Source organism: Tarenaya hassleriana, unplaced genomic scaffold (genome assembly GCF_000463585.1).
Source record: "Tarenaya hassleriana unplaced genomic scaffold, ASM46358v1 Cleome27, whole genome shotgun sequence".
In the NCBI taxonomy this organism is placed as follows: domain Eukaryota; kingdom Viridiplantae; phylum Streptophyta; class Magnoliopsida; order Brassicales; family Cleomaceae; genus Tarenaya; species Tarenaya hassleriana.
In genome coordinates this window covers 944,381-965,231 of record NW_010965946.1, presented here as the reverse complement: position 1 = coordinate 965,231, position 20,851 = coordinate 944,381, and the positions used below count along the sequence as shown (strand labels likewise).

General features: G+C 40.1%; 5 protein-coding genes across 7 annotated transcripts in view; all 5 read left to right on the top strand.

Annotated features, from left to right (window-relative positions):
- Positions 1 to 2,996: 2,996 nt before the first annotated feature.
- LOC104817260 (cytochrome P450 76C2-like) lies at positions 2,997 to 5,753 on the top strand. 2 transcript variants are annotated; one of them, XM_010546368.1, is made up of 5 exons: positions 2,997 to 3,407; positions 3,957 to 4,479; positions 4,569 to 4,664; positions 4,997 to 5,182; positions 5,267 to 5,753. In XM_010546368.1, exons 1-5 carry the CDS (start codon positions 3,028 to 3,030, stop codon positions 5,606 to 5,608), a joined length of 1,527 nt encoding a protein of 508 aa, XP_010544670.1. In that variant the 5' UTR covers positions 2,997 to 3,027; the 3' UTR covers positions 5,609 to 5,753. The 2 variants fall into 2 exon arrangements, with proteins under 2 accessions (XP_010544670.1, XP_010544671.1); XM_010546369.1 differs by having other exon boundaries at positions 4,569 to 4,715; positions 5,048 to 5,182.
- Positions 5,754 to 9,856: 4,103 nt separating this feature from the next.
- Positions 9,857 to 12,771, top strand: LOC104817259 (cytochrome P450 76C1-like). Its single transcript, XM_010546366.2, has 4 exons — positions 9,857 to 10,287; positions 11,309 to 11,831; positions 11,926 to 12,207; positions 12,324 to 12,771. The coding sequence occupies exons 1-4, from the start codon at positions 9,893 to 9,895 to the stop codon at positions 12,675 to 12,677; spliced, it is 1,554 nt and encodes a 517-aa protein (XP_010544668.1). The 5' UTR covers positions 9,857 to 9,892; the 3' UTR covers positions 12,678 to 12,771.
- Positions 12,772 to 13,548: 777 nt separating this feature from the next.
- Positions 13,549 to 15,640, top strand: LOC104817257 (cytochrome P450 76C4-like). The gene is made up of 4 exons (XM_010546364.1): positions 13,549 to 13,983; positions 14,108 to 14,630; positions 14,722 to 15,003; positions 15,088 to 15,640. Exons 1-4 carry the CDS (start codon positions 13,589 to 13,591, stop codon positions 15,427 to 15,429), a joined length of 1,542 nt encoding a protein of 513 aa, XP_010544666.1. The 5' UTR covers positions 13,549 to 13,588; the 3' UTR covers positions 15,430 to 15,640.
- A 227-nt stretch (positions 15,641 to 15,867) lies between these two features.
- Positions 15,868 to 19,064, top strand: LOC104817258 (serine/threonine-protein kinase Aurora-3). 2 transcript variants are annotated; one of them, XR_772494.2, is made up of 7 exons: positions 15,868 to 16,201; positions 16,568 to 16,810; positions 17,029 to 17,124; positions 17,211 to 17,425; positions 17,529 to 17,601; positions 17,709 to 17,887; positions 17,988 to 19,064. XR_772494.2 is itself a non-coding variant. In XM_010546365.1 (6 exons), the coding sequence occupies exons 1-6, from the start codon at positions 16,073 to 16,075 to the stop codon at positions 17,808 to 17,810; spliced, it is 858 nt and encodes a 285-aa protein (XP_010544667.1). In that variant the 5' UTR covers positions 15,868 to 16,072; the 3' UTR covers positions 17,811 to 18,035. The 2 variants fall into 2 exon arrangements, 1 of the variants encoding a protein (XP_010544667.1); XM_010546365.1 differs by having other exon boundaries at positions 17,709 to 18,035.
- Positions 19,065 to 19,470: 406 nt separating this feature from the next.
- Positions 19,471 to 20,851, top strand: part of LOC104817602 (fasciclin-like arabinogalactan protein 8) — a 1,631-nt gene continuing 250 nt past the window's right edge. Inside the window, exons 1-2 of the mRNA XM_019202940.1 lie at positions 19,471 to 19,754; positions 19,887 to 20,847. Coding sequence (XP_019058485.1) covers positions 19,524 to 19,754; positions 19,887 to 20,847 — 1,192 coding nt within the window. The 5' untranslated portion in view covers positions 19,471 to 19,523. The remainder of the gene's footprint in view (positions 19,755 to 19,886; positions 20,848 to 20,851) is intronic.

The following is a 20,851-nucleotide window of genomic DNA, read 5'->3' as shown; positions in this document are numbered from 1 at the left end:
ATATATGTATATAATATAAGTTTAATATATATTAATCAAATCGTTTTGAAATATAAAAATATATATATAACATACAAATAAAATTTTTTATATAATGTTATGTGGTATTAAATCTCAAATGAAAGTAAAAATCTAATAATATAATATTTTTTCGGACTAAATAGATGGGCCGGGCGGGTTTGGACCGGAATCCATTCGGCCATAACTTTTTTCGGGCCGGGCCGGCCCACCCATTTATTTACCGGGCCTATATTATTAGGCCAAAGTCTTTAATTTTTTAGGCGGGTTTCGGACCGGACTTCGGACTTCGGGTTCTATTGACACTCCTAAATATATTTGATATCTTCTAAATATTTAAACTCTAAACTAAAGAAAAAGTCTACGGATTTCGATTTTTTCTCTCGCCTTTCTTTGTATCTAAATGGGCATTAATTTATGTTATATCCAAAGTAATATTATGCCAAAGAAACTTAAATGTGACGTGCCATTGAATAATAATGCATACATACATACAAAACATCTATATAAAGGGCTTTAAACCACTTTGTAAATAATATAACCACCGAAATCACGTATGAAATAACCAAGACTGCTATGGTTAAATATTTTGAGGTATGGTTGAGAGCACATGCATGTCTTTTAATGGGAGGTCATGACTTCAATTCTTCAAGAGTATAAGTTTCCCTTCAATTAGTTTACATGTTTCACGTGATTTGTAAACTATTGCATGAGACGGGTAGGTTTACTCTACATCTACATCTGAAGAATCGTGATTGTTCTTTTCATTACCAAAAAATATATATTTTTTGAGGTACCATTCTCAATCTAATTCTGGAAATAATATAAATATTTTCGCCACTAACTAAAATCATTTAGGCTTTAGTCCTCTTTGGTGTGAAAACGAAAAGAGTCGTTGGATCCGTTTAAGACACACATGCAAATATGTATGCGCGTATATATACATGTGTGTGTATGTATGAAGTTATGAGTGTGTAACACGTAGAGAGGAATATAATGTTTTAGAGTAATCGACAGGAATGGGATTATGATTATAAATAGAAAACGTTTTACGGGAATTGTAACAAAGTCCAATAACATTTCAGATGAACAAAATTACGGTAAAACGATATAAAACTTAATAATATATGAAGAATTACTTGTTTATTTTTTTCAAACTACTAGATAAAAAAAAACACTTAGGACCTGGTTTACGTTTTATCAGATTTGTGTTTTGATCCATAATATTCTTGGTAGAAAGAAAACAAAACAAAAATCGAATCGGAATAAGACTAGATTTGTTTGATTCGGTTTTATTTCAAACATGGCTAAGTTATGTTTTGTATTAGGGGTGATCGTTTTGGTATTCGGTTCAAATTCGATTCGAGAATGGTTTAGTTCTTTTGGTTTTATAAAAATATATATCAATCAGTTATTATATCATATTCGGTTTGATTCTACTTTTTATTAAAGAATTTAAATCTTTTTAAAAAAAAATTCGGCTTTTCATATTTTTTTAAAATTCAGTTTGGTTCGTTTATCTGAAATTCGGTTTTCTAAAAATAATACTATTCGAAAATTTTGGATGCTTTAGATCGAAAAAATACCGTATTTTCGATTCGATTCCGAAAAACCGTACCGAAACGCTCACCTCTATTTATTTTATACGGTTTGGTTTGGATTAAAATGGATGAAGGTATGAAAAATTCCGAATGGATGGAATCAAGAACGGTAACAAAAACCTCTCAAAGTCAAAGTCAACGGTTGATTTATTCCACGGACCACGACCATGACCGTTGACCCTGAGCCTTTGTGCCATTAATTCCTCTGCTAATGGTTTACAAATTTTTTGTACCTAATTTTTTTAATGGGCGGTTGGTTAGTGTGGTGATTCCTTTTCTTCCTTCCTCCTCGTTTTCCCGTTGATTTCCTTGGTTACGTTATATCTACATCGGCTAGGAAAATCTTTTGGTTAGAAAAGTCAACGGTTATCGTATTTTTTTGAGTTTAGGGTTTAGGTGGCATGAGATTGTTACAAATTACTTAGCCAATGACCTGTTCCAAGTCGATGTGGCACTGTCTTTGCCAGACATTTTAAAGTCGTGACTTGTTAGAATACGGAACAAAAAAAGTTTGAACGAACTGCCGCATCGTTCAGGTCACATTCGGGCTGGGTGATTTTGGTGGACAAAGCGATGGTTAATTAATTAACAAAGATTAATTAGCAGCTAGTCTATATATTAATTAAATTAAATCTTTTGTGTTCGAAAAATATGCGAGACCATCATCCCATTTAACCTTTAATAATATTTTAGCTGACTTTAAACTAAGTTACTTGTGTGTAAAATAAATAAATAACCGAATAAAATAAGGGAAAACGAAATTATGGGTGATTTATTTGGTTAATGACCGAACCAATCGGAATCGAATAATATATAATTATAATAGAACCGAATTAGATATAAAACCGAAAAACTGAATCCAAATCCAAATGGAACATAAAAAATACCCGAAATTCTGTATTTCTGTTTAAAAATGAATATTTCATTATAATCGAATCGAATTCAATATAAAAATCAAACGACTTATAGTTTTTTTTAAAATCAAATATAATGGAATTGAGCCCAACCAACACCTGAAGAAATCTCCACTAAATGAAACAGATATAAATGATTTTTAAAAAATTAATTAGTAAAAAAGAAAGGGTTTGTTTATATTATTATTTTTAAATCGCCAACCACAAACGCTGGGGGGTAACGCCGCACTTTTACAGGCGTCCAAAGCAAAACGTCAGTTACCAAAATGTTTATCTTTTCGATGAAGAAAAGAAAGCCACTGTTTTGTTTCTTTCATCTTTAAAAATTCAGCGTTTTGAGCGTTTCAACGTGCCGATGACGCCAACCACGCCGATAATTTGACCAGCGTTTCGCCATCCGTAACGTGAACGTGCCTATATATACACAACGCGTACGTAGCCAAGATCAAACCATGCATGCAAAAGCCCTAACACGTGACACAACCTTCGCCAATATGGATATCTCCTCTTCACAAATTCTCCTCCTCGCTTGCTTTCTCTTGCCATTTCTCCTCCTCTTCGCCTCCGCCAAATCCCGGCGGAGATCCGCCGCACTTCCACCAGGTCCTCCTCGTTTTCCGGTCATCGGAAACATTCTGGACGTCGGGAAAAATCCACACCATTCTCTCGCTGACCTCTCCAAAACTTATGGACCCGTGATGAGTCTTAAGCTCGGGAATTTAACCACAGTGGTCGTGAGCTCACCGGAAGCAGCAAAAGAGGTGCTTCAGGTCCATGACCAGGTCTTGTCGGGTCGAACCCCCAGCGACCCGGTTCGAGCCATCGGTCACCACGACGTTTCCGTTGTCTGGTTACCGGCTTCGGCTCATTGGAGGTATGTATTTTTTTTTCATTCTCTGAAAAAAAAAATGAAAGCTTCGACACGATGGGAGTTACATAAACTAAAAGAGAGTTAACAAGAGAGAAGAAAAAAATCATTTTACGTGCTGTTTTACCAAAAAAAAAATGTATCTATTCAACATGAATTATGAAAATCTTGATTTTATGGTTTCTCAATATAGTTTGAAAAACTTTTTAATTAACTTAATAATCTTTTCAACTAAATATTACAGTACGTCAGTAAACCAATTAGAAAATCTACCTCAATATATATGTATATATATATATATGCAAAGTGAAGGATATTTCCTATTTTATTTGAAGTTGTCACGATCATTCACTTCCTCAGTCCCATACGACGAGGAAATATTTTATATCTTTCACCTGGTTACCTTTTTCCGCAGACTATGAAATCATATTCACTTACAATAACATCAAATATATAGTTTTTACAAAATTAAATCAAATCATTCATAATCCACAGTATCATATAAAACAAAAAATCAAAATAACCAAGACGTGTATTTCTATGAACCGTTGCCAGGCAGCTGAGGAAAATATTGGCGACGCAGCTTTTCTCGCCGCAGCGCCTTGAAGCGACAAAGCCCCTACGGATGAACAAGCTGCGGGAACTTCTCGGCTTCCTCGGCGAAAGCTGCAGCAGAGGAGAAGCTGTAGACATTGCTCGCTCGACCTTCGTCACTTCCCTTAACATCATCTCTAACATATTGTTCTCCGTTGATTTCGCTGGTTACGACTCGAAAATATCTTACGAGTACCAAGATGCTGCTGTCCGTATCATGGAAGTTGCCGGGAAGCCCAACATCGCGGATTTTTTCCCGTTTCTAGGGTTTCTTGATCTGCAAGGTAGCCGTAAAGAGATCAAAGCATGTACAGAGCGTCTCTTTAGGGTTTTCCAGGGGTTTATCGACGCTCGGATCGCCAAAAGATTGACTCATGCAGGACGTAAAGACGGTTCGAGCGTTGATCTGCTGGATTCTCTTCTCGATCTTGCCCAAGGAGATAAATCGGAACTCGGCCTGAAAGATGTCAAACACTTCCTCCTCGTATGTCTACGTAAACATGTATAACACATGTCCAGGTCTTGTCATAATACACATCTAAACAGCTTGTTTTGTGTGTGTGTGTGTCTCAGGACATGTTTTTAGCGGGTACGGACACGAGCTCTAGTACGGTGGAGTGGGCAATGGTGGAATTACTCCGGAACCCGAAAGTGATGGCAAAGGCTCAGGCAGAGATTGCTCGAGTTATCGATCCAAAAGGTGTCGTCCAAGAATCCGATATCCCAAATTTCCCATACTTACATGCCATCATAAAAGAGACTCTGCGTTTGCATCCGCCCGTCCCGTTTCTCCTGCCACGGAAAGCAGAGTCCGACGTCCAGATTTTCGACTTCCATGTGCCCAAGAAAGCACAGGTAATATTATTATTCATCACATATTACATATATGGAGTTTTGTATTATACCAAAAAGACTGTGAACGCATCTAAAGCAGTTTCTGAATTTATTCACTGCCCGCTAATACCATATACATATACATAAAATTGAAATAAAGGGCCCAGGAGGAGATCAGACGAATGATTGGAGAACACGAAATCGTTCAAGAATCGGACATAGCAAAGCTTCCGTACTTGCAAGCAGTGGTGAAAGAGACTTTCCGCTTGCACCCGCCGGCCCCTCTTCTCATCCCTCGCAAAGCAGAGTCCGACGTTCAAATTCTCGGTTTCCTCGTGCCTAAGAACGCTCAAGTACTATTATAATGCATTACGACATTCAAATTAATATAACACGGACTGTGTTATAATATTTCAGACCCTCTTCTGTGGAAACAGGTTTTGATTAATGTGTGGGCGATAGGAAGAGATCCGAACGTGTGGGAGAATCCGATGAAGTTCGAGCCGGAGAGGTTCTTGGAGAGAGAAACGGACATGAAGGGCAAGGATTTCGAGCTGACGCCGTTCGGAGCCGGACGAAGGATATGTCCGGGGATGCCTCTTGCTCTTAAGACAGTGCCTCTGGTGCTTGCTTCTCTCCTCCATTCCTTCGACTGGAAACTCCAAAACGGCGTCGTCTCGGACCACTTGGACATGGACGAGGCCTTCGGCGTTACTTTGCATAAGGCCAACCCGCTCTATGCCGTTCCCGTCAAGAAACGTGACGTTTCTCAGATCTGACCGTACACGTTTTGTTCCATGTATAATCTCCATGACACACACGAATAAAATAGGTTTCAGATTATTTGTTGTATGATTGTACTAATTTGTCATTAAATTCTCAGTTGTGTTGGGTATAATAATAAACGTCAAAAGCATTGGATAATTTTGTAAAAGAAACGGATGGTTATAGAAATCGATTGAGAAATGAAAATAACCAATAGAATATATATGCAATATATATAACCGTAACGTTTCTATGGGTCAATGATCAAGATTTTAACCGGGTCAAACTCAACTGGTGCGATCGGGTAATAAAGTCTCTAAAATTGGCACTTTCGAAGCAAATTTCCTCCTGGTTCCAATAAAAGGGCGATCTCGTACTTGGACCGGCACCATCGAACTTTCATCTTTGTTGTGTGTGTGTATATATATATGCACGCAATATTTTAGGTCATATTTTGTCTCGTTAATCTTACGTTGTTGTCGCCAACCCTTTGACATGAATGCGTATCCATCCATATTGTCAATCATATTTGTACTCATCATCTGATAAACCGCTTCGAATTCAAGTATTTTTAAAGATTATTCTTTCTAGTCAAATATAAAACTCGTTAAATTTCTCATCGAATTCAGAGTTTATAAGCAAAATATCATTACAATGATTCTCGATTTATTTCATACTCGGTCACAATTGTATAACAATGGTAAAAGTACACGAACCATGAGAATACGGCGAACAATTAAACCACTAGGTACAAGCATAACGGAAAGATTAAACGTTCATCCACGGCATTGCATTGTGCGTTGGGTTAATAATACTTAATTAATAATAATATTAATAATTCTACTATAAATTGGATTTTAAAAAACTCTTATATATACAAACAATTATACTTACAATTTTACAATGGCATAAAAAAAAACATGTATATATATATAGGAAAAGCATCTGTTATTATTTCTTGCCATTAATACACGGAATATACGTTATAAAAACTTTTAACATATTATTACATAACTCGGTTTACAGAAAACGAATGATGTTAAATATAATGTTTTCATAGTTTTTTACAACCAAAATTTCGATTTTTTTTCGTGCTAAATTAATTCACTCCCTCTATTTAATTTATAGGGAATTGTTATTTTTGTTTCAAGAAGCAATACTCAATAGATCAATCATCCAGTAGACTGATTTCCAAATATTACAAAATTACATTGCTGAAATTGGAATTTTCACGACAAAGTATACGAACCAAAAGAGCCTTTATTACCGACGGCGAACACATCTCCCATTAGTTATGTATGTATACGACGAATAACATATCAGTCAATCATCTAGTAACATATCCATCAATCACCAATCAATCATCTAGGCAGGGTTTCAAGCAGGACTACTTATAAGCAGGAAAGATCCAATTGATTGTATTGATTATTTATGGGCTAGTTCATTCATGGTGCAACGTATTTATGCTCCCAAAATGCGTGATCAAGAAGATTGATATATAGTATTTGCTCGGAGTTCCTATGGAAGCGTTCTGAAGCATAATCATTCTCAACTCGAGTTTTTTGGGACTCAATCTGTTATCCTAAGACAGAATGAGGTCTTGGCATCCAGAAACAACATGATACTAATGTGGTGTTCCGTCTAAAGCAGGTATGGTCCATATTTTTTAAGAAATGTTCTTTATGGGTTGCATGGTTGTTGCATAATCTATTGAGACTCAGGGGCTACTGGGATACACGATCAAGTCCGAGACATTCTTGGACACTTCGAAAACTCCTTGCACTTAAAGACACGGCCAAGAATTTCTTAAACTTGCAGGTGGGGGATGGGAAAGAGACAAGTTTCTGGCATGATCCATGGACTCCTCTAGGCCCATTGATTGATTATGTTGGGGATAATGATCCTTCACTGCTGCGTATTGCGAAGAAAGCTTCGATTAAAGTAGTTTGCAGGGATGGAGAATGGTACTTACCGGGAGCTAGCAATGATCGTATCCAATAGGTACAGACTATCCTATTCACTATATCTCCTCCATCAGATAGCAAATGACCTGATGTCCCCCTCTGGAGACAATCTGATGGTTCTTACAAGCCAAATTTCAGCTCAACATCAAACTGGAACCTAGTTCGACAGCTAAGTACACTAGTGTCATCGTTTGGGGATGTTTGGTTTAAATTGATAACTCCGAGACATGCATTTATACAATGGGAAGTCTGCCGTGAACGACTGCCAACCGGAGACCGTTTGACCCGATGGGTCTCCTAACCTCATCCACCTGTATACTTTGTGGGAATTTAGCCGAGACACATGAACACCTCTTTTTTAGCTGTGCGTATAGCTTGGAGGTGTGGTCCTTCTTTGCTAGAAGAATTTGGGTAAACCAATTGCACATTCTCTTAGATTGTGCATCATGGATTACCGATTCTGTGCAGGAAGATACGCATAACCGACATCTTATTGCAAAGACTCTACTACAGGTTACAGTGGATGCCATATGGAGGAAACGAAATCAACGATTATTTGCAACCGATCCAATACGGTAGCGACTATTTGTCTAAAGATTGACAAACGTATAAGGAATATCTTCTTGACTGTTGTTGGTCGATGCCTGACTACTATTTCATCTTCTCTCCGAGATTGGTATTATCTCGAAATTACTTCTTATTAAGTCATTTACAAAATTAGATCATTGATTACCCAATAAAGGGTTTTTTTGTATACCACTAATCATAGGTTATTTATTTTGTTTTCGAACAAAACGGTTATTGTATCTTTTTTTGTACAGTTAATATAATTCACATTTTAAACCAAAAAAAGAAACATATCAATCAATCATCCACGTGATTTAATTGGACGGATAGGGTGGGACCCACAGACATGGTGGATACGGCATCGTTTTATCTATTTTGGTCTCTCGACTAGAAAACCATTTGGGCCTTAGGAAAGGAAGTGTTTTGGGCTCATAAGCCCATGTTGGGTTTCAACTCTTTTTTTTCCTCTTCCTCGGCAAGCGGCTCAGAGCTTTCCAAGCAGCTATTACTAAAACAAGAATGTGAATTTAGAAAAAATAAAAAGGAACTGTATGGATATCTCTGATATTTGAATTTTTTTTATAAATAAATATGTGAATATATTTGATATATTCTAAATTCAATGTAAATTTATTTAAAAAGATCTACTGATTTCAATTTTTTTCTAATTTTTTTTGCCAAATCTAAATGGGCATTTATAGGTTATATCCAAATTAATAATTAATATAATAACCACCAAATCATGTATCAAATCACCAATACTCCTCTGGTCTAGTGTTTTGAGTTACCATTTTCATTTCGGGAACTGATTGTGTGTGTGTGTGTATATATATATATATATATATGAAATAATTTCTGAATTTATTGACTGCCCACTATTACCATGCACATAATACACATCATTCATTTTAGTGTATCCAATAAAAAATACGTAGTAAACGGCGTCGTTTTATCAATATTTGACCGAGTCAAAGTCAACTGTTGCGATCAGGCAAAGTCATTGGCTTGACCACCGCCAACGGAGATCTTTGCAACGATGTCAAGTGGATCAGCAACTAAGCATAAACTAATTGTTTTTCCTTCCAATGTTGAATATACCGAACCGGTCTTGGTTTAATGTTTTGGTATTTAATTCTATGTCGCATTCCATTAAATCGGATGCATCGTTCTTTGGGCCGTCACCATTGACCTTTCGTCTTTATTGTATAGATGCAATGTTTTTGAGTCATTACTATTTTAAATTTTTATACATTGTTGCCGTTAATTAACCCTTAGCTATGAATGTTTTCCACCCTTAATATGGTCACTCATACTTTTACTCATCATCAATGTATTATAGCTTCAATATTGTCACGACTTTGAATACAAATTATTTTCTAATTATTATTCTTTTCAGCCTAATATCACTTTCATTGAAAAAACATATATCGAATTCAAAATTCATAAAAAGAAATATGATTATATATATAATATCTCGATGGTCAATTTTATTTATATATCGAGTCAGTTATTTTTGTTTTGCTTTTTGTGTGTGTCAAATTTCATAATTACGTGGTTATATATATATATATATATATATTGAGAAATAAAAATACGTAAATGCGGGGAAACTATATAAATGAGAGAATGACGGTTGTAGTTGGCGGCTGCGGTAAAGTGAAGTACGGTGAAGAAATATATGAATAAAATATAAGCGGAAGTGTCTATAAATTCAGACAAGAAATCCATACAGATATCGAAACCAAAACACGCTGGACAAAAGGAACAATGGACATCGCCGTATCACAACTTCTCCTCCTCGCTTGCTTTCTCATTCCATGCCTCCTCCTCTTCGCCGCCGCCGCCGTCAAATCTCGCCGGAGATCCATCGGAGCCGCCGCACTTCCGCCGGGTCCTCCCCGGTTGCCGATCATCGGGAATATTCTCAACGTTGGAAAAAATCCCCACCATTCGCTCGCAGAACTCTCGAAAGTTTATGGACCCGTGATGAGTCTCAAGCTCGGGACCTTAACCACGGTGGTCGTGGCTTCGCCAGAAGCAGCCAAGGAGGTGCTTCAGGTTCATGACCAAGCCTTGTCAGGTCGAACCTTCAGTGACCCGGTTCGTGCCATCGGTCACCACGATGTTTCCGTTGTCTGGCTGCCGGCGCTGGCTCGTTGGAGGTACTTACCATATATTTGTCTTTCTATGTTTTTTAACTGTTAAATATTTTGATTTAACCAAAAAAAAAAACTGTTAAATATTTTGAATATGACAGGTAATTAAATGATAAGCAATAAATTCCTTAAAATAAACGAAATATTTTTTAAAGAATTGTTATTCATAAATTCGGAAAAATAACTACAAATTTTCAAGTTTCACGTGAACTATTTTAACATTTTATACAATAAAAATGAAAGATTTTTTAAAAATATCTCAGCTAATATACATGTCCATGTTGTAACTCATTTTAATGTGAAGTAGACTGGCCATCATTGATGGCAAATATTAGAGAAATTGACACGTATAATATTTTTTGGCCACACATTTTTCATTTCCCCCGCGATTCTAAAAAAAAAAATCTAATGGAAGCTTTGAGATGACGTGGATTAATTATGGAAAAATCTCGGATTTTTAAACCAAAATCTACAATTTAACAAAAAAAAAAAAAGAATTATAACAACACATACGCTTTGAGATTAAAACTGATATTCTAGACGATAAATAAGAAATGAATTAATCAATATTACAAGGACCCGATATAAAAATTATAAGAAAATGAGTATAATTTTATTGAAATCGGCTTGACATTTAGTTGAATGGACCGTTACAGGTTACTTTTTAATGTGAAGTAGACTGGCCATCATTGATGGCAAATATTAGAGAAATTGACACGTATAATATTTTTTGGCCACACATTTTTCATTTCCCCCGCGATTCTAAAAAAAAAAATCTAATGGAAGCTTTGAGATGACGTGGATTAATTATGGAAAAATCTCGGATTTTTAAACCAAAATCTACAATTTAACAAAAAAAAAAAAAGAATTATAACAACACATACGCTTTGAGATTAAAACTGATATTCTAGACGATAAATAAGAAATGAATTAATCAATATTACAAGGACCCGATATAAAAATTATAAGAAAATGAGTATAATTTTATTGAAATCGGCTTGACATTAAGTTGAATGGACCGTTACAGGTTACTGAGAAAAATATCGGCGGCGCATCTTTTCTCGCCGAGCCGTCTCGAAGCGTCAAAGCCGATACGGACAAACAAGTTGCGGGAACTCGTAAACTTCCTTAACGGCAGCCGCGACAGAGGAGAAGCAGTGGACATTGGTCGGGCATCGTTCGTAACCGCCGTCAATATAATCTCAAACACTCTCTTCTCCATCGATTTCGGCTCCTATGACCACACGGCTTCCAACGAGTTCCACGACCTCGTCATCGGCATCATGACCGCCGCCGGAAAACCAAACGTCGCCGACTATTTCCCCATCTTGAGGTTTCTTGATCTCCAAGGTATCCGGAAAGAGATGAAGTCCTGTTCAGACAGGTTGTTCGAGGTTTTCCAAGGGTTTATCGATGCTCGGATCGCGAAGAGATCGTCTCGGAATGATCCGAAAGATGCTTCGAACACCGATGTACTGGATTCCCTTCTCGATATCGCCCTCGAAAACGGATGGGAACTCAGCGTGAAGGACATTAGGCACTTGCTTCTGGTAAGTATACCTTGTATGAATTCTTCGTATTTATTTCTTGATCTCTCGTCGATATCTAATACATATATATATATATATGTGTGTGTTGTGTCAGGACTTGTTTTTAGCGGGTACAGACACAAACTCCAGTACGGTAGAATGGGCGATGGCCGAGTTACTCCACAGGCCAGATACTATGGCAAAAGCTCAGGCCGAGATTACGCGAGTAATAGGTAAAAACGGTGTCATTCAAGAATCCGATATCCCGAAACTTCCGTATATCCAAGCAGTGATGAAAGAGACTCTACGCTTACATCCACCGGCGCCATTTCTCTTACCGCGAAAAGCAGAGTCAGATACAGAGATTTTCGATTTTCTCGTACCGAAAAACGCTCAGGTACTTGCCGAGATATCTTAATCATCTTATATATATAATGCCGAGTTGCCGACTAATTTTTCAGATGATACGGACAACTAAACAAAAAAAAACTTTTTTGATGGTAATGGAAACAGGTCTTGGTTAACGTGTGGGCTATAGGACGAGATCTGAACGTGTGGGATAACCCGTCGGAGTTCGAGCCGGAGAGGTTTTTGGGACGTGAAATCGACATGAAGGGCAAAGATTTCGAGCTGACACCGTTCGGAGCCGGGCGAAGAATCTGTCCGGGAATGCAGCTTGCTTTCAGGACAGTGCCCATGATGTTGGTCTCTCTTCTACATTCCTTTGACTGGGAGCTCCAAAACGGCGTCGTCCCCGAGGATTTGGACATGGAGGAGGCCTTCGGCGTTACACTGCACAAGGCCAAGCCCCTCTTTGCCGTTCCCATCAAGAAACGCGTCGTCCCAATTTCTTCCCCGGAGACCTGACCCATACGCTTTTTGTTCTTCCTTCTTCGCACGGAATTCTCAGTTCATTTTGTTTTATTTATTTTTTGTATAATATTTGGGCGTACTTACCGATTCTTGTTCTTAATTTGGAAAATATATATATATATATTTTTTGTAATTTGAGACACTGGATTTATGAAACTTTAATTTTTTCTGGCATATTTTGTAGTTTTTTTTAAACTTCAGAAATAATGCAACGTCATTTATTAATTTCTCTCAACTATAAATCCAATGATAAAGGGCGACAAAGGCTATAGTAGGGGCAGATGAGACAATTAAGAAAATAAAGGAAAGCTTTTTGATTCAGATACGATTCCTTTCGAAGACTTTTATGTCTTGAAAAGATTTCAATGAGATTTTTCTATTTGTCAATATTCGATGTATTAAGTATTATTCCCACAAAAAAGTCTGAAAGCCCGCAATTTCCTTTACGAAATCGTGAAGCGTAATATAGTTGAGATTACAGTTGTGTTACCTTAATTATTGTAATTATTATTTTTAACTAAATCTATTACTTCTTTATTTTCTCTACTTTTTTTACCAAAAAAGGAGAAAAAAATGGAACAACAGGATGCAAGCATTAATTAGTAATTTAATTTTTAGAAAAATAAAACAGATAAATAACAACAAAAATGTTAAACAAATAGAAAACCTTTTAAAATAAAAAATGTCCAAAAAGTTTATGAAAAATATCACAAGCATTATAGTTGAAATACAACAATCGGGAGGGGAGAAAAAGTAACCACAAAAAAATATAATAATAGCACGTGTAATAAGTAGAAGAAATAAAGACAAAAACAAAAATAAAAAAACGCAAAATTGAACCGACCGATTAAAAAAAATGAAATAAAGATAGGACTCAACAATCACAAAGATCACAAGATAGTGATATGGATTTCTCAGCACCGGCCTTGTTCCTCTTCCTCTTCCTTTGCTTCCTCTTATCATGCTTCTTTGTCCTCACCTCTGACAGATCCCGACGGAGCTCCGCCGGAACCGCCGCGCCACCGCCAGGTCCTCCGCGGTTACCGATCATCGGAAACATTCTCGACCTCGGGAAAAGCCCCCACCGTTCACTCGCCGAGCTCTCCAAAACTTATGGACCAGTAATGAGTTTGAAGCTAGGGACTGTGACCACAGTGGTGGTGTCTTCGCCGGAGGCGGCAAAGAATGTGCTTCAAACGCATGACCATGTCTTGTCTGCTCGAACCTTCAACTACTCTGTAAGATCCTTCGGTCACCACGATGTTTCCATTGTCTGGCTTCCACCCACAGCTCCTTGGAGGTAAATACCCATTTCCTTTTTTTTTTATTCCCGTATCTGTAATCATCAATTAGGAATTCCACACACACACACACACACACATATATATATATATATATATTGTTTCTGTGTGCATTTGTTTCAGGTTATTGAGGAAGGTGTCTGCGAATCAGCTGTTCTCGCCGCAACGTCTTGAGGCGACAAAATCTGTCCGAATGGACAAGGTGAAGGAGCTGTTGAAGTTTCTGAGTGAAAGCTCCGAAAGAGGAGAAGCAGTGGACTTTGCTCGTGCTTCCTTCGTCGCTGTCCTCAACATCGTCTCGAATGCTCTGTTTTCCGTCGACTTCGCCAGCTACGACTCGCAAGCTTCTCAGGACTACCGCGACATTGTGATCCGTGTAATGGAAGTGGCCGGGAAAATCGATATTGCCAACTTTTTCCCGTTTCTAGGGTTTCTTGATCTGCAGGGCACTGGGAAAGAGGCTAGGGATTGCACAGGCAAGTTGTTCAATGTCTTCCAAGGGTTTATTGATGCTCGGTCGAGAGAGAGATTATCCCGGACAGAGCCTAAAGATGTTCCCGGCACCGATCTTTTGGATGCCCTTCTCGATCTTACACGAGATAACGAAGCAGAACTCGACATGAAATCTATTTCACACCTTCTTCTGGTGAGTTCCTGCAAATCCTTGTTTTGTATTTAGAGGCAGGCTCTTCCATATATACACGTATGTAATGTATTTATGCATATATGTATACCAGGACTTGTTTGGAGCGGGTACGGATACGAACTCCAGTACGGTGGAATGGGCAATGGCCGAGTTACTCCGAAACCCTGAGAAGATGGAAAGGGCCCAGGAGGAGATCAGACGAATGATTGGAGAACACGAAATCGTTCAAGAATCGGACATAGCAAAGCTTCCGTACTTGCAAGCAGTGGTGAAAGAGACTTTCCGCTTGCACCCGCCGGCCCCTCTTCTCATCCCTCGCAAAGCAGAGTCCGACGTTCAAATTCTCGGTTTCCTCGTGCCTAAGAACGCTCAAGTACTATTATAATGCATTACGACATTCAAATTAATATAACACGGACTGTGTTATAATATTTCAGACCCTCTTCTGTGGAAACAGGTTTTGATTAATGTGTGGGCGATAGGACGAGATCCGGACGTGTGGGAGAATCCGATGAAGTTCGAACCGGAGAGGTTCTTAGAGCGGGAAATCGACGTGAAAGGTAAGGATTTCGAGTTGACGCCGTTCGGAGCGGGACGGAGGATCTGTCCGGGAATGCCATTGGCTCTTAAGACGGTGCCTCTCATGCTTGCTTCTCTTCTTCATTCCTTCGACTGGAAGCTCCAAAACGGCGCCGTTCCGGAGGATTTGGACATGGAAGAGGCCTTCGGTCTCACCTTGCACAAGGCCAGGCCGCTGCGTGCCGTGCCCATCAAGAAACGTGCCGGTCCCACTTCTTGATCCGATCTGTCGTATGCTTAAATTAGTTATTATCGTTCGATGCATATGGATTTGGATTGAATGGTACCCAATCATCTTTTGGGTCACGACACAAATAAGCACGTTTCGTCCCCATCCGTTACAGTAAGCTCTTGGACGTATGCAGCAATAACAAAATCTACGCGTCTCATTTTGAGACACACATATATATATGGGGAAAATGTTTTTTTTTTCTTCTTCTTTTAATCCATGCGTTTATATACACACACACATCTTGCGTGCATTTGACGTTTATTACTACTTCTGCCTCTCTTCTTTTTTTTTTAATAAAAATCAGGGAAGCCGATTCTGTTTCTTATCTTAATATTAAATTGATAATAATTAAATCATAGTGATATCGATCTTTGGTACTTTCGTGATTTTGCAACACTGACGAGGGTGAAAAGGACTTTCAGCCTCTCAAATTGCAATTCGCTGCGTTTTGAACGTTCGAAACCGGAGCGTCCGAAAACGTAGGTGGGTGAGAAACGCTGCGTTTTGAACGAGGTCTCGGAAATTCAAACCCCTACATCGAACAGATTTTCGCCGCTCAGATTTATTTCTGTCACTCGGTTTATTCCGGAGACTGGGTTATCGAATCACGAACAGCTCGGTGATTCCAAAAATGGAATCTGGATCGAAGGAGGCTGAAGTAAACAATCTCGAGAAGCAATGGTCACTGGATGATTTCGAGATCGGGAAACCCCTCGGCAAAGGCAAGTTCGGCAGAGTCTATCTGGCCCGAGAAGTCAAGGTACTTGTTTCCCCTATGAAATTTCTATGAATTTCCCTCTGATGGATTAGGATTAGGATTAGGATCAGGGTTATCGGAGCTTCTTTCAATTTCATTTTCGTTTGAAACCGCAAATTCTGGGGGAGAAAACGACTCTACGAAGAGATTTACCCGACATCTTGCTTTCCCTCTGATGGATTAGGGTTATCGGAGTTTCTTTCAATTTCATTTTCGTTTGAAACCACAAAATCTGGGGGAGAAAACGATCGTACGAAGAGATTTACCCGTGATCTGGCTTTCTTCTCAGTCTTAATTTAGTACGATGTTGTCTTCAAATATGCTCATTAGACTGTTTCTTATGCTATGTTCTTTCGTTCTTTGGAGTAGAGTAAATATGTGGTGGCTCTGAAGGTGATATTCAAGGAACAGATAGAGAAGTACAGAATTCATCATCAGCTAAGGAGAGAGATGGAGATCCAGACAAAACTGCACCACCCCAATATTCTGCGTCTCTACGGTTGGTTCCATGACAGTGAGCGCATTTTCTTGATTCTCGAGTATGCTCATGGCGGTGAGCTCTATGGCCTCCTTAAAAAGAACGGTCATCTCAATGAAAAACAAGCCGCCACGGTGATTTCCTCCCTGTCTCCTTTCATCTCAGAACTGGCCTAAGACATTTGATCGCTTGATTTGAATTTAGTTGGTTATATACATATCCCCAAATGCATGATATGTGGATTGTTTTTGGTTTTCTTCTTAGTAGTTCAATTCAAGCTAATGTCTGCTGAGACTTTGAGGGCTTTCTCTTGTTTTCGGGTTTTTATTTATGCCATTGCTCTCCTTTTCAGTATATTGCAAGTCTCACTCAGGCACTGGCTTATTGTCACGGAAAATGTGTGATTCACAGAGACATCAAGCCTGAAAACTTGTTGCTTGATCATGAGGTATGCTTTGTTTGTTTACAATTGTGGGCATAACGGGGACTCGGGATTTTCATCCTAGTAACTAATTAGCGTGGTTATGAATGTAGGGTAGGTTGAAAATCGCCGACTTTGGATGGTCTGTACAGTCTAGTAGCAAGAGAAAAACAATGTGTGGAACGTTGGATTACTTGGCGCCTGAAATGGTGGAAAACAGAGACCATGATTATGCTGTTGATAACTGGACTTTAGGCGTACTGTGTTATGAGTTTCTCTATGGTAACCCTCCGTTCGAGGCAGAGAGTCAAAAAGATACATTCAAGAGGTAACGGAAGCTATAACCATTCATGGAAATGACATGCATGATGCATTATACAAGCTAAAGCCTTAGTTTTCCGATCGTTACATCATCAACAATTGTTGTGCAGGATTGTTAGGGTTGACCTGAGTTTTCCTTTGACGCCTTATGTTTCTGCGGAAGCCAAAAATCTCATCAGTCAGGTAACATGCGTAGCCAAAGCATGTCTCCATCTGTTTCTCATGGGAAAAGATATGCCATTTTTTACAAGATTAGTTATCAGCCATTAACTATCTGAAATTTTCTGCAGCTTCTTATGAAGGATCCCTCAAAGCGGCTCTCTCTCCAGAAGATCATGCAGCATCCTTGGATCGTCAAGAACGCAGATCCCAAGGGAATGTGCAGCAAGTAAAAGCTTCTGAGCCCTGATGCTAGTTTCCCAATCTCAGGACAAATAGCATATCTTTTCAATCCACTGTCTCCACATTGGTGAGAAAGAGACTTCAAAGATAAACCTAATGTTGTTCATATTGTTCTACCTCTGTTCAATGCATCTGATATTAGGATTGTTCAATGCACTTATTTGCAGTAATGATGCATATAGAAAGGGACCCTGTAGGTCCAACCATTGAATTTATCTGTCTCTGTGATCGACTATTTTTTACGAACCCGAAACACATCTAAACACCCAAACACGCTGACAAGTCATCGTTGCCTTCACCCCTTAAAGCTGTATCAGTAATGGTGGTGTCGGTACTGCAACTGCAATTGCTCTTTCCATCACAACCTTGGCTAAGGTAATTTGCAGGGACCGACATAGAGAGTTCTGGTATTCAGTTTGGCATTATCATCTCTGTCTTTGCAAGCTGCAGATCCTGCATTTGCAATCGTGGAGTACGGAACAGAAGAGGTATTAACTTCTGCATTGGTATGCACGTGTTTAGGACAGTATTTCTGAAAAGGTAATGCATCTTTCCGTCATCTCCACTTCTTTCCATCTGTTCTTCGACACCTTCCTGGTTCATTTTCTTTTTCAGCTCTATTTAATGGAAACCCACCAAGAGGAAGCAACTCGACAGTGAGAGGAGGCACATGAGCTAAAGATCAAGAAAAGACAATCTCAAATGGATTACATATGTCTGAAACTCATGTTGTAGAGCAACTCACAATCTCAAATGGATTGCAGTCGACAAGTCTGCTTCTTGCGCTTATATCTTTCTTGTTGCTGCCTAAGAACTTCGCAGCTTCATCAAGTGAAGGGCTATAACCAGATACCTCAGTGCCACGGCACACATGCTCGGGAAAGCGCCTGCAGATGAAGAGGCCATCCTCGCCTGACCAACGCTGCTTTCCACTCGTCTCTGGGTGCCTTCCTGCTTTATAATTCGGCTCACTCCGCATTAGAAAAACAAAAGCTCAGTGACCACCGGCTCCACGACGCGCCCACGCTTCTCTCTTTGTGAGTCCAACTTGGGCCCATTCTAGGCCCATTATGTGATTTTAATTTGGACCAATTTCTTCTACATGAGTCATATTTTGCCATCATGTTCGCTAGTTGTGTATATGGGATTCGATGTTACAATTTACAACGTACAAGATTCTGTTGGTCGCGTCAAATATTAAATACAATAAGTCCGAGTTATGGCCATGAGGATTGTTAAATTGTTGCTTTGTCAATGGATGGTATGGTTATATACGAACGTGATGATTTCAGTTACTAGTATGATATCACACGTTTTTGTTTTTGTATATGAATTTTGATTTTGAAATGGTCAACCATTAACCAGGGTTGAGTTCGAGAGAACCCGCGATGGTACCATTGTGACGGTTGCTTTTTTCAAAAGCCGGAAGCCCAAAAGCCCATTTTTGTAATTTCGGCGAAAGGGACAGTGCTCTCCGTCTCCCCTTGTATTTCCAGCTGTGTCCGGAAAAAGCATATGGCCCCCAACCCAACCCGACTTGCACAGAGACATAAAACAAAAGCATCAACTCTAGTCAGAATTCTAACCCTATCACGGTTAAATTCTGACCCTGGTTAACATTCCTTCGTCTTCCATTTAATTCTTTACTTCATCACTCTTCACACTCTCTGTTCCACGCCTCCATTCCTCTCTTAGCGTACGCCATGGCCGCACTACCTACATTCTCCCTCATCGCCTTAATTTTCTCTTTCCTGGTCGTATTCTCCACCGTCGGTGGCCACAACATCACGGAAATCCTCTCCGGCTCGCCGGATTATTCGCAGTTCAACAGTTACCTCACCCAGACGAGGCTCGCCGACGAGATCAACAGCCGCACCACTATCACCGTCCTGGTCCTCAGCAATGGTGCCATGTCCGCACTCGCCGGAAAACACCCACTCTCCGTCGTGAAGAACTTCAACAGTTACCTCCCCCAGACGAGGCTCGCCGACGAGATCACCAGCCGCACCACTATCACCGTCCTGGTCCTCAGCAATGGTGCCATGTCCGCACTCGCCGGAAAACACCCACTCTCCGTCGTGAAGAACGCCCTTAGCCTCCTCGTCCTCCTCGACTACTACGATACTCAGAAGCTCCACCAGATCTCCAAAGGTACCACACTCACCACCACTCTCTACCAAACTACTGGAAATGCCCCTGGGAACCTTGGGTTCGTCAACATCACCGATCTCAAAGGCGGCAAGGTCGGATTTGGCTCCGCCGCTTCGGGATCCAAGCTCGATTCGTCCTACACCAAATCCATCAAGCAGATTCCGTACAACATCTCCGTTCTCGAGATCGACGCGCCGATAATCTCTCCGGGGCTTTTGACGGCGCCTGCACCTTCCGCCGCCGAAGTTAACATCACGGGGTTGCTTGAGAAGGCCGGTTGCAAGACATTCGCCAATTTGCTTGTGACGAGTGGTGTGATTAAGACCTACGAATCGGCCGTCGACAAAGGTTTAACGGTTTTCGCGCCATCCGATGAAGCGTTCAAGGCCGATGGAGTTCCAGATCTGAGCAAGCTCACCCAGGCTGAGCTCGTCTCGCTCCTAGAGTATCACGCTCTGACCGAGTACAAGCCCAAGGGCTCGCTCAAGACGAACAAAGGCTCGATCTCCACATTAGCCACTAACGGAGCCGGGAAATTCGGTATCACGACTTCAACATCCGGCGACGAGGTCGTCCTCCACACAGGCGTTGGCCCATCCAGAGTCGCCGACACTGTGCTCGATGCAACTCCGATCGCGATTTTCACCGTCGACAACGTCCTCCTCCCCACCGAGTTATTCGGAAAATCTCCATCTCCGGCGCCGGCTCCTGAGCCAGTGAGTGCACCGACGCCGTCTCCGGCGAAGTCACCGAGTCCCGCAGAAGCTCCTTCACCTCTCGCCGCCTCACCCCCGGCTCCTCCGATGGACACACCAGAAGGAGCTCCGGCAGATAGTCCGGCCGCTGCGGAAAACAGCAAGGCGGGCAATGCGGCGGGCGG